Source organism: Ictalurus furcatus, chromosome 28 (assembly GCF_023375685.1).
Source record: "Ictalurus furcatus strain D&B chromosome 28, Billie_1.0, whole genome shotgun sequence".
Lineage (NCBI taxonomy): Eukaryota > Metazoa > Chordata > Actinopteri > Siluriformes > Ictaluridae > Ictalurus > Ictalurus furcatus.
Genome location: NC_071282.1, coordinates 8,506,297 through 8,519,837, shown reverse-complemented (window position 1 = coordinate 8,519,837; position 13,541 = coordinate 8,506,297). Strand labels below are relative to the sequence as shown.

General features: G+C 40.3%; 1 protein-coding gene across 4 annotated transcripts in view; it reads right to left on the bottom strand.

Annotated features, from left to right (window-relative positions):
* The window catches only part of mcc (MCC regulator of WNT signaling pathway), a 155,665-nt gene that overhangs the window by 55,377 nt on the left and 86,747 nt on the right, over positions 1 to 13,541 (bottom strand). For all 4 annotated transcript variants that reach the window (XM_053618037.1, XM_053618035.1, XM_053618039.1 and 1 more), the window contains 3 exons: positions 13,048 to 13,197; positions 5,366 to 5,455; positions 2,338 to 2,486 (listed from right to left, as the gene is read on the bottom strand). In XM_053618037.1, the coding sequence (XP_053474012.1) occupies positions 2,338 to 2,486; positions 5,366 to 5,455; positions 13,048 to 13,197 (389 nt within the window). The remainder of the gene's footprint in view (positions 1 to 2,337; positions 2,487 to 5,365; positions 5,456 to 13,047; positions 13,198 to 13,541) is intronic.

The following is a 13,541-nucleotide window of genomic DNA, read 5'->3' as shown; positions in this document are numbered from 1 at the left end:
GTCTGGTTGTGCCGACAGATACTGGCTAATGGAGTGGTGTAGCTTCTCTATGGCTAACCTAGCGTTAGCTTGTGGTGGTACGTAGACAGCTGTTATAGCAACTGAAGTAAACTCACTAGGTAAGTAGAAAGGTCTACACTGTACATCAGGAACTCAATATCTGGAGCAGTGGCTATCTTTGACCGTTGAATCTACACACAATCTGTTGTTAGTGTAAATACAAAGTCCCCCTCCTCTGCTCTTACCAGAATGATTAGTCCTATACACTCTGAAGAGGGTACAACCCACCAGCTTGATTCAGTTTTCAGGGTGTTCTATCCAGCCAAGCCTCTGCTATGACCATTGCGGAGTAATCCGAATTGTGCGAAGTAATCCACAGTCGTAACTCGTCCATTTTGTTGTGAAGCGGCTGGGTGTTAGCGAAAAAAAGACTTAGCCTGTAACCCCTCTTTCTTGCCCCTCTTCTGCTGTCTGTGCCTACACCATCTGCGCCATCTCAGTGGGTGGTTGGTGAGCTCTCCGCTCGGCGGAGAACACCGGATCTCTGGCGGCATAAAGTCCCAATTATTATTGTCCAAAGTGCAGTGATTACGATCTACAATTATTAACAGTTGTGTGAAAACTGTTTCATCCCAAATTCAAGATGATGGTCCTCATGATGTTATTGAGCTCTTATACCTGCTCCTATGAAGGGACAATTTCCCTGTTCATTGGCACTGTACTGTGCAGATTGGGCCCTCAAAGCTTGGGTTTCTATTGTGGGCTACAATTGTGGGCCTGTCCCTCTTTAATAACACTGACCTCAAGTGGCAATCTCTAAACAGCAACATGCTAAATGGGAATTTGCTCTTGCTCAACTCCCTGTTGTAGCTCACAATACCACTTAGTTATGCATCTCAAAATTCAAGGCTCCACACACAACTGTGCAGACTACATTATCACAGATAAAGGACATTTTGTTCACACGTCTTCCTTCTGACACGGAGAGGTCTTTTAAATTGACATTAGCAATTTTTGTTGTGGTTCTGACCCTTTTGTTTGCCCTACTATCTCCTGTTCTTGCTGATTTTCTCTTCCTTTATTTACTTAAAGAAGCTGAGACTCTCAATCAGTGGCATTCTCTTGGTGCCTCACCTTCTAATGGGAGATGCCATGATTATGGTTCCCCCTGATAATTAGAGCTGGATCCTGTTGTGTTTTGAAAGACACCACTGATAGTCAGTTGCACTAGCTCAGCTTTTACTTCACAATTTGTGAATGAACCAAAGTCTCATTAAAGTGTGTGGTGATTGTGAAATGGAAAACAGTTGTGTCTGTCTTAGAAGTGACTGGGAACAAATTAGCAGTGGTGGTCTCTGGGATTTGTAGTTCACAGCAGCCATGCTTGAAGGACGCGATGTGTTCTGGGAAATAGAGTTTGTTGATCGTGCAAAGAATTAAACAACTTCTTAATGCTACTAACATGCATAAGGATTCTGCAAAAAAATAATAAGAAAGAAGAATATTTTGAAATTCATTTATCAGGTTGGTGATTAAGCAATTGCCCAGTCTTTTCCAGGTGCTGCACAATAAGGGACTTTACTTTTAATATTAGTATTTTTATTAAACTGATATGTTTTGAGTGTTGCTTTCCTTCTATCCCTCTAACTTGCTTAGGCATTTCTTAGGACCAGTAGGTGATGTCTGGTTGGTTTAAGTGCCTTTGGGTCACAAAACGTGCCATTTGCTTACTCCTGAAGGCATGCCCTTTGGAGAGGAAAGGTAGGGGCCCATGTGAATTTCCTGCAGGAGAACCATCTCAATTGACAAAACATTTGCTTAAATAATATACAGATGATAAAGGCAATCAGATGAAGTGCTGGTAATCTCTCTTTGATTGTCCAACAGCCCTTCTATGTCATGTAAAACCAAAAGGGGCAGAAGGTAGAAACTCTGAACCAGAAGACCAAGATGGCATAATTCCCCATACAGTCATTCATTTACTGATGCATTTTTTTTTGTTAATCATTTTTATTTACTCAGTGTTCTTATTAATTCCTTGACTGTACTTTGAGAAAAAGTGTTTATAATGTGTTTCTATTGTTATCCCATAATGGTATTGGGAATGCTGTTTTTTCAATTATGATTATCTTTGGCAAAGAAAGGTAGTACATTAACTCGTATGTAAATTGTGGAAATTAGGTCCCTTACTTGTAAGTGTTTGTGTTCTTCCTCAGGTGTTGTTACCCCATATGCCCCCCATAGTTAAATCTAGTAGTGCTCATACTAAAGATCCTTTCAACACACTCACTTCTCTAGTATACAGTTGTGGAAGGAATGTGTGTTTGTGCCCTGAACCTGTTTAGTCGCTCTGTCTCAACCTCAAACTCCTGGGTTCTGTTATCTGAGATGACCGAGCCATGAGAGTAAAGTGTCTGGAAGATCTCCTGGATGTTAGAACAGTCCTGCAGAGAGTGTGCCAGATGCTCCGCTAAATTATTGGACACCTGCACACACACACACAAAGAGAGAGAGACTCTAGACTATTTTCATTATCATGGCACAAGCATAAAACATGAAAGCTCTCTCACAGAGGCTCTTAAATTTTGTGAACTGGGGCATTACTAGTATGTGCCTTCATGTGTGCTTTTACGGGAGTCATTTGTATATGTACGTATCTTTAGTATTTAATAAGTCTTGCTATGAATTAGCTATATTCTGAGTAACTATATTTAGTAACTATTTGTTATGGTTAATTAATTCAGTCTGTTGCATTCAGTTTTTGCATTCAGGATTTAAAAGCTTTGCATAAAGACTGGAAACTACTAAAAAGGAGTTTGTGGACCTAACTGGATTTTTAAAAAAAAATTTTTTTTTAAACACTTGGCTAGCAGATTTTGAATGTCACATCTCTTGTTGTGCTGCTCCAGCCATATTAGTATAGCTAATTTTTGACCACAAAAATAGCAACTGGGCAAGAAGAATAAAAAATTGGTTTGTGCCCAAACAAACTCATAACACACTGGCTTAACTACTATCAGTGTGATGAGAGTGTACAGTCTAATGACATGATGTTGTACACTAATTTTGGAAACCACGTTTCACGTTTCGCCTCCAAGCTCAATTAAAATCCAAATTTGCGATAAAATATATGTCAAGATATATACACACCTGCATGGCTGTGATTCACACAAAGCACCTTAACTGAGCCACATTACTCTGTGATTCTTCTACACCCCTCTAAGGCCCTTAAGTGGCTCATTTCCTCACAGAGACATTCCCCAAAGTAAAGTGTGTTTTGAATGCACCCCACTCTCAAACACAAGCGTACAAAGGACCCATGGTGTGAATCAGTCAAAGGTCTGATCATTCTGGAGGTAAGTTAAATGCATTGCAAATAGTGGGGGAAATAAGTACTGGATGTGTCAACATTTTTTTCAGTAAATATAATTCCAATGAGGCTATTCACATGAAATTTTCACCAGACTTTGGTATTAACTCAAGAAATCCACACATATAACGAAATCCAAACATTAAAGTCCATAAATGAAGTTATATGTAATAAGGCAGAATGACACAGGACATTGAACATGCTAAGTGAAATTTATTTAATGCTTAGTGGAGAAGCGTTTGTCTGTAATGACAGCTTCAAGATGCTTCCTGTATGAAGAAATTAAATCGGCCGCAATATTCAGGTGTGATTTTGGCCCATTCTTCTAAACATATTGACTTGTTCAAATGGATTCAAGTCAGATGATTGACTGGGCTATTCTAACACATTGATTTTTTTTTTTTCTCTGAAACCAATTGAGAGTTTTCTTTGCTGTATGCTTTGGATCGTTTTCCTGCCGGAAGGTCCACCCACGTCTCATCATCATCATCCTGGTGGATGGCAGCAGATTCTTCTTAAGAATCTCCTGGTAAGGGGCTCCATTCATCATTCCTTCAATTATACGAAGTCTCAAGTTTAAGGGTGATGTGCAGTGCCATTTCTTCTCCAAACATGTTGTGTAGTATGACAGCCAAAATGTTCAATTTTGCTCTCATCTGACCAGACTACACTCACCCAGTATTTCATAGGCTTGTCCAAATGAGTTGTAGCAAACAAGCTTCTTCATGCCCTTTCTTTAGTAATGGAGTAACGCAGTGAGCGTGAGCAGTGGAGTGCATTGCCTATTGTTTTCTCTGTGATGATGGCACCTGCTGCCTACAAGTGTTTCTGGAGCTCTTTCTGAGTGGTCCTTGGCTCTTGGGCTACTCTTCTGACTCCCTGGTCAGAAATCTTGTGAGGAGCTCCTGTACATGGCCGGTTGATGATGGACTGATGTTGCTTGCCGTTGCGGATAATGGCCCCAATGGTGTGTACTGGAGGATTCAGAAGTTTTGAAATACATCTGTATCTAATTCCATCAATATGTTTTGCAGCAATAAGGTTGTGAAGGTCTTGGGTGAGCTCTTTGCTTTTACCCATCATGAGATGTTTCTTGTGTGACACCTTGGTAATGAAAAAGCCTTCTTATAGACCATCAATTTACTGAACCACCTGATATTAATTTGCACAGATAGGAGGTATAATTACTTACGGATTTCAGCTGGTTCCTTGCCTTACCTTGCCTTGGAGAACTGCTTATTCTTAGCGTGTTCAATACTTTTAATGTTTGGATTTCTTTATATGTGTGGATTTCTTGAGTTAATACTGATGTCTGGTGAAAATTTAATGTGAATAGCCTCATTGGAAATATATTTACTGAAAATAATGATGCATTCAACACTTATTTCCCCCACTGTATTTGAATATGTGGTCCCGTAGACTGTAGACTCCTGTAGACTCTCGCACTTTTGACTGGAAACCAAGCCCTTTCTCTTTAGAATGACATCCTGCTCGTCTGTTCCTGTAGACTGGCACCCAACCCCTCTCTCTCTTTAGAATGGCACACAACCCCTCTCTCTATTTAGCTTGGCACTCAAAAACTCTCTCTGTTTAGACTCGCACCCAAACACACTCTTTACAATGGCAGCCAACTCCTATCTCCTTTAGACTGTCACCTCAATCCCTCTCTCTCTTTAGACTGGCATGCAATTCCTCTCTCTATAGAATAGCATTCACCCATCTTTCCCTTTAGACTGGTACCCAACCCCCTCCCTTTGGACTGACATCTGCCCCCTCTCTCCCTTTAGACAGTTTCCCCTTCGAGACTCTCCCCAAAGTAAAGCATGTTAAGAAAGGCCATGGTCTCTCTACCCCTCTCTCAAACAACAGTATAAATGAACCATAGTGTGAATTAAATAACTCGTTCCCTTTAGACGAGCCTCTGGCTCTCTAGAGTGACACCCAACCCCTCTCTCCCTTTAGACTGGCACCCAAACCCTCTGCCTTTCACCTTACCTCAACACTGCTAATCTCTGAGCCCAGCACGGCTCTCTCCATTGATGATGACTCTGACCGGGTTTTGGAAAGCTTTACTCTCTCTGCCACCTGCAAGACATACAAAAAAGGACTTATATAGTAAATGGATTGTACAGTAATATGCACAGTCAGGTTCAATAGTATTTCGACATCGACAAAGTTTTGTTATCTTAGCTGTTTACCATAGTATATTGGAGCTGAACCATCCAATCCAAAAGTATTAGAATGGCAAGGCCAATTTTTATTTTTAAGCTACACTGAAAAAATTGGGGTTTGAAATCAAAAGATGAATATGATACTATAGATCAGTATTAATGCACTTTTGGTGTCAGGCCACCAAATTTTTAGTTGAACAAAACTGTAGGCTCAGATAATATTTAAAGTAAAATTCAAGTAAATAACACTTAATATGGTTACATATCCCTTGCTTCCAATAACTGCAGGGTTAGGGTCAAGCCAGCAGTCCACTGATTATTACGAAGCTGTTGCATTCTTCTTTTGTGATGTTTTTCCAGGCACGTTCATAGCTTATTTCAGTTGTTGTTCGTTCTGGGGAGTTAACAAACAACACTGCTTCTGTCCTTTCGTCTGTTCTAGGGCTGTCAAATTAACATTCGAATGTTGATTTTAAGATAAAAATGCACATTCCAATGCAATTCAATTGCACTCAAATTTAAGATGTGTAACAAGTACTAGTACAGATTTTAATTCAATTGTACTGTTGAAAAAACAACACCACTCAAGATATTAACAATACAATAACAATATCTAGAAAGAAGAGTTCTGGTGTTTCAAATAATCCTGTCATAGTCAATAATGTCGGGGATTGACCCACTGAAGCTGAACAGTAAATGAACATCGCTAAACAAAAGCGCTTTACTAGTGGGTAAATTAACTCACCCGAACACATCCTATACACATATGAATTAATCAGACATATAAACAACATAAACATAATGTTAAAACTTGCCTTTTCACAAAATGATGTGAATACATAAGTGAACTTGAACTTAATATGTATAATATTGTATAAAACTTAATATGTACACACACACATATATATACATATATATATACATATATATATATATATATATGTGTGTGTGTGTGTGTGTGTGTGTGTATATGTGTGTGTGTATCTTTGGTTGCATTTTCTCATACACTAAAATGCTGTTGACTAATATTCATTACCATTTTAGTGAGATAAATGAATAAATCTGACAACAAAATATTGACTAAATTTAAAGTATATTACCAAAAACTATGCCATTATATTATAGTTCCATTGGTGGCATAAAGCTGTCTTAAAATTACAATGGTTACTGACAGGCTTACTGTAGACTTCTGTAGACTTCTGAATGCTGGGACACATCATCCTTGATGTTCCTGGGGTCCTCATGGATTTTGTGATTTTCAATATCAGGAAATGAGCTTATCTTAAGCAGAGTGGCATGAAATGTGTTCAAAATTCTGGTGCAGCTCAGCCAGACTCATGGGACAGAGCCATCTCACCAGAGGCAATGGAGCAGGCAATACAGTTGCTACAGCATACCTCCCAAACCTCAGTCTCTTTTTAGAAATGTCTGCTGTTAGCATATTTCCAGCAAATCACACATCAATTAGACAACAGGCTGTATGTAAATATCTTGGTGAATGATCATGAATGTAATTTCTTGATTGATACTAATGATTTTGGATTCCTTTTAATGAGACCTTCCTTTGTCATTACAGTTATGTAGCTATTACTGCCTCTGCTCTGTCACAAGTTCCCCTTTAAGCAGCGCGCCGTGGAGCATGTGAGCCCGCGTGCACGAGCAGGTGCGCGAGCACCTGCTTTTCCCTTGAGGACAATCGTGACATTTCGACACGTGCATTTGTTTATGTTTCTGTTATGTCTCCTCCCCGTTCTGTCATTGGCTATTGTTTCACGTGTGTCTGAATTGCCCTCAGCCGTCAGCTATTACGACACTGAATATGTTAGTATAAATACCGCGCGCCTCCCAGCACACAGCGCGGACTATTTAATGAGTTATAGTCACTTAGTTTAGAGTCCTTACGATAGATAACCATAGTCATAGTTCATGTCATGTTTCCTGGTTCATGTTTAGGTTCGTTAGTTTTGTTCACGCTGGTTTCTCCGCTACCAGTCCCGCGCTATTGTTCATGTTTCTTGTTTTGTTTCTCGACCCTGTATTTCCATGACCGCGACCTTGATTCCTGCCTCGCCCCTTTATGCCTGTTTGCCGATCGCCTGAACTTTGCATGTTACTGGATTACGTTTGTGGATCACGTTTTGGATTTGTCTGCCTGTCTCTCTCTTAAATAAACCTGTTCATACTGCGATTGCATCCTACCTTATCTCCGTTACGTCATGATACGTGACATGCTCCAGTCGTGATCAAATCAAATCACTGTATGTTGCTCTCATGTTATCTTTTCCCAGTTGTCTGGCAGCTTGTTTGATTGCTGTCACTACCCAGAGAAGGAACAACTGGATGGCTGCTCTAACAGCTCCTAACAGTCACGTTCAATAGGCTTAAATCACCAATCCCTCATCCTTAATGATGACTGCAATATTTGATACTCAAGATGAGAGTGAACAAGGTGATCACTTCTCTGATGATGTCAAACAGGTTCCCCTCCCCACTGCTGCAGATGTATTCTGATACTCCTGAATTAGAGGTCTGGTCCTGGATGGACCAGGGTGTGCGTCTGGAGTCTGCTGGCATCTGGACTAAAGGGGGAAACATGTGGCCCCTGAGGCATTGTTGCCATATTTGGCGCAAAAATCCACAGTCTAGGGTGTCCAGCGCATGGTCCATCAGTTTTCTTCAACATAGTGGAATATTAAGTTCTATATTGATGCATATTGATCCATTTGATATGGTGCGGCACTGTATGTTGTGCCAAGCTTACAACAAAGCTGCTGGTGAGATCTGACTACCCACAGACCAGCACCTGCAGGACCATTCATACATTTGCAAGTGGAATATATGATGCTTCCTTCCTGTCAGGGAATACAGTTCAGTACTTTCTTTTTCCCCAGGATGATTTTATATATATACACACACACACACACACACACACACACACACACAGTATCTCACAAAAGTGAGTACACCCCTCACATTTTTGTAAATATTTGATGATATCTTTTCATGTGACAACACTGAAGAAATGACACTTTGCTACAATGTAAAGTAGTGAGTGTTCAGCTTGTATAACAGTGTAAATTTGCTGTCCACTCAAAGTAACTCAACACTAACCATTAATGTCTCAACCGCTGGCAACAAAAGTGAGTACACCCCTAATTGAAAATGTCCAAATTGGGCCCAATTAGCCATTTTCCCTCCCCGGTGTCATGTGACTTGTTAGTGTTACAAGATCTCAGGTGTGAATGGGGAGCAGTTGTGTTAAATTTGGTGTCATCGCTCTCACACTCCCTCATACTGGTCACTAGAAGTTCAACATGGCACCTCATGGCAAAAAACTCTGAGGATCTGAAAAAAAGAATTGTTGCTCTACATAAAGATGGCCTAGGCTATAAGATGATTGCCAAGACCCTGACACTAACAGGACAGTTTCCACTCACAACAGGCCTCGCCATGGTCGACCAAAGAAGTTGCGTGCAGGTGCTCAGTGTCATATCTAGAGGTCGTCTTTGGGAAATAGACGTACGAGTGCTACCAGCATTGCTGCAGAGGTTGAAGGGGTGGGGGGTCAGTCTGTCAGTGCTCAGACCATACACCGCACACTGCATCAAATTGGTCTGCATGGCTGTCATCCCAGAAGGAAGCCTCTTCTAAAGATGATGCACAAGAAAGCGCGCAAACAGTTTGCTGAAGACAAGCAGACTAAGGACATGGATTACAGGTGGTCCTGTGGTCTGATGAGAAAAAGATAAACTTATTTGGTTCAGATGGTGTCAAGCATATGTGGCGGCAACCAGGTGAGGAGTACAAAGACAAGTGTGTCTTGCCTCAAGCATGGTGGTGGGAGTGTCATGGTCTGGGGCTGCATGAGTGCTCCCAGCACTGGGGAGCTACAGTTCATTGAGGAAACCATGAATGCCAACATGTACTGTGACATACTGAAGCAGAGCATGAGCCCCTCCCTTCGGAGACTGGGCCGCAGGGCAGTATTCCAGCATGATAACGACCACTGCCTTGCTAAAGAAGCTGAGGGTGAAGTTGATGGACTGGCCAAGCATGTCTCCAGACCTAAACCCTACTGAGAATTTGTGGGGCATCCTCAAACGGAAGGTGGAGGAGCACAAGGTCTCCAACATCCACCAGCTCTGTGACGTCATCATGGAGGAGTGGAAGAGGACTCCAGTGGCAACCAGGGAAGCTTTGGTGAACTCCATGCCCAAAAGAGTTAAGGCAGTGCTGGAAAATAATGGTGGCCACACAAAATATTGACACTTGGGGTCCAATTTGGACATTTTCATTTAGGGATGTACTCACTTTTGTTGCCAGAAGTTTAGACATTAATGGCTGTGTGTTGAGTTATTTTGAGGGGACAGCAAATTTACACTGTTACACAAGCTGTACACTCACTACATTGTAGTAAAGTGCCATTTCTTCAGTGTTGTCACATGAAAAGATATAATCAAATATTTACAAAAATGTGAGGGGTGTACTCACTTTGTGAGATATTGTGTATGTATATGTGTGTGTGTGTGTGTGTTTATATATATATATATATATATACATACATATATACACACACACACACACACACAGGTGCTTGAAAGTTTGTGAAATATATATATTATATATAAACAAACCCACCTCTGCCATGTGTGTGCAGTGTCCAGAAAGACATGCTTTCTAGGCTGATGTGCATTTCCATATTGTCCATTGTGTGTGATTGTGTGTGCAGTTGTGCCCTTCAATGGGCTGGCACCCTGTCCAGGGTGTTCCATGCCCTGTACCCTGAGTTCCCTGGTATAGGCTCCATGCTCCCCCATGACCCTGTGTAGGATAAGTGGTATGGAAAATGAGTGGATGCATGGATGGAAACCAACTAAAAATAAGTACAATCTATTCAGTAACATGTAGAACAACCTTTAGCAACAATAACTTGAAGAAAATATTTTCTGTAGGAGTTTATCAGTCTCTCACATCGTTCTAAAAAAATTTTGGCCCACTCTTCATTGCTTCAGTTTATTGATGTTTGAGGGCATTCTTTTATGTACAACTTATAAAATAAGTTGTTAGAAACACATGGAATATGTTAATTATTTAAAAAATCCTTAATGTTTAATACATATTTTAACCTATTGAGGCCGCCATTATGTGACATGCACAATGCACTCGGAGACGATGATATAAAATGGTTGCACTTGAGCACTCAAAAAAATTAGCTACTACTGTAGCCCCCGCAGCAGGAAAAGAACACCACACTGTGCTGCTTTTAGCTGTAATTTTCTAGTTCTTGTGTGCTGTGATACAGGGGATATCTGTAAATATAATCAAACCCGTAAGCATCTTGTTAGTGTGTTTTTCTGTATATTCTCATAATGTGAAGCTCCTGTAAAATTAGCCTAAAATGCCTAGCCAAGGCATTTCCAAAGTTAAATTAAAGCTGTTCTTGAACCATTTGGGGTACATGCATCGTTTTGGTCTCTTTTGAAAGGTGAACTAAATATTTTTACATAATTGAATTGTTTGCCAGTGTAAAAAGTTTTTGTCAGGATGTTATGAATCAGTGGATTACTATGAGGCTTCATATGAGGCGAGTTGCCTCCGTTTTGTAGATGTTTGTTTGTATATCGGTGGTCTGACAGAGACATTGATTGTAGCTACTGTTGTGATTGTATCTCAAAATGGTTTATATCAATTGAATCACAAGAATCTTAGCTTTCCAACGGTATGAGTACCTTCATACACACAATAGCTGTGTAGATAGCATAGATTTGCTCATAACAGCTCGCTGGCCTTCGGAATTTTAACAAGAAAGTATATGATGCGAGATGGTTGATAATCTCTAAATATTGATATTAGAATACATTTAATCATAAAATCATAGATTAATCCATATTAACAATAACTTACCTTGAACAACAAACACTCTCGGTTGGCATAGACATGCAGTTAATACACAGACACCACCAACTCTTGCCTCCTCACTTCTCTGATCATCTTCATTTTGATGAACATTTTGATGAACATTTTGAGTAAAGTCTTCTATATTAGCCTCCTCACTTATGTTATGCTCGGGTTCAAATTGAAAAGGCTAAAGACATGTTTATATCTCTGTAAGGTTGCTAGAGAATCAAGACCGTTGCAACCATTTGACGTCACTTCCCAGAATGCATTGCGACGTAAACAGCAATGGCGACCTACGAAGTGAAAGGATTTTTATTATTAATAAAAAAAAAAAAAACCTGACATCGAGTGTTTTTGTATAGCGGATTTATATAGCGGCTGTCAGCATTAATCTAATCAGCCATACAAGTCTTCATAGTCGAGGTTCCCTTTAAACAATAACGTAAGTGAATTTAAACAATGATGTCAAACTTATTACTAATGACAAGTTTTACTGTGTTGTTTTTCAGTAGTTAATGAAAACGTGGAACAGTATTGTAAAGTGAAACACACAGAAATTCATTGCTAATGACTGAAGTGCTACTGTGTTCTTCAGCAGTTAATGATGTGGAACAGTATTACACATGGTAATTCATCACTAATGTTTCTTATATAAAAGAAAATTATTTACAAAAAATTAAAAGTATGTTAATGGAGAATATTTGTTACTCATTGCTACATTGTATGTTTGTAGGTTGTTGTCTGTTTCTCACTTTAGATCTTGATTGGCTAAATAAAAACAACACACCGACCCTGTGCAACTCTGACGAGACCTATAATAACTCATAAGTGTTTATATTTTATAGACTGATGTGTTGGAATAGGTTGAGGTATATTAAGGTAGGAGTTTTGAAGAAGAAGTTAGGATTGGTCATAGGAAATTAATGTCAATGCGATCACTAATTAATAAGTAGTTATTACAAAAGTGCCTAGTTATCTAGTAATTCTGCAGAAGACATGGTGCAGCATATACATTGTTGAATAGTATTATAAAGTGATACCCTTTTCCTTTTTCAGCACAAGGGACCTTGACTTTGTTGCTTTAAAATTCAACCTTACCCAGGAGATGAGCTTCTCTAAGCCTTGTAGGAACAATGTTCATGGCAAGCGTGAAAAAGATGACTGAGGTGGTGCAGCTAGCTGACTGACTTTGCACCTAGCACTGTAGAACGTCTCACTGGCCTTGCATTCCCACATGGCACCTTGCATTTCCACATCTAGTTGGAATTGATGTATTTTTGGTTTTGCTGTTGTGAATGTTTGAATTTGCTTTGGTGTTTTTGATTTGTTAATGTGTGTTGCACTTATGGGCCAAGGACAAAGTATTTTAAGCAAAAGAATAAGGGGGAAGAGAACAGTTACAGTGCATACCACAGTGAAGTGAACCATTGTGTGATTACAGCTCTGTCCTCCCAGCTCAAGCCTACTGTCTCTGTGTGTGTGTGTGTGTGTGTGTGTGTGTGTGTGTGTGTGTGTGTGTGTGTGTGTGTGTGTGTGTGTGTGTGTGTGTGAGAGAGAGAGAGAGAGAGAGAGAGAGAGAGAGAGAGAGAGCGCGCGAGAGAGAGAGACCTTTGCTACAGGGATGTCATTGCTGCTGCTGCTGGTGCTGAGCTCGCCTGTGCTCGGGTTAATGGATCGCCCAGCAGGGGTCACACGACCAGGACTGGACTGTCCCCCACCAGGCTGGACACTCTGTAGACGAATCTGCAGCTCCCGCACCTACAGAGAGACAGAGACAATGACAATGGGAGAGAGGGAAATTGAAGGGAGGTGATGATTTGGGCTTTTTTATTTATTTATAAGAAGTTCATTGTTGTCTCAATGTGGTTACAGGACGTGGGAATCTTGCAGTTATTGAGACAACAATGAACTTAAAATAAAATAAAATAAAAAGCCCAAATCATCACCTCTCCACCAGCGTGCTTGACAATTGGTTTTAGGTGTTTGTGGTGATATGCTGTGTTTGGTTTTCACCAAAAATGGTCCTGTGCATGAGGACCAAACATCTCCAACTTGATATCAGTCTAAAGCATGTTGCTCCAGAACGTTTGTGATTTGTTCAG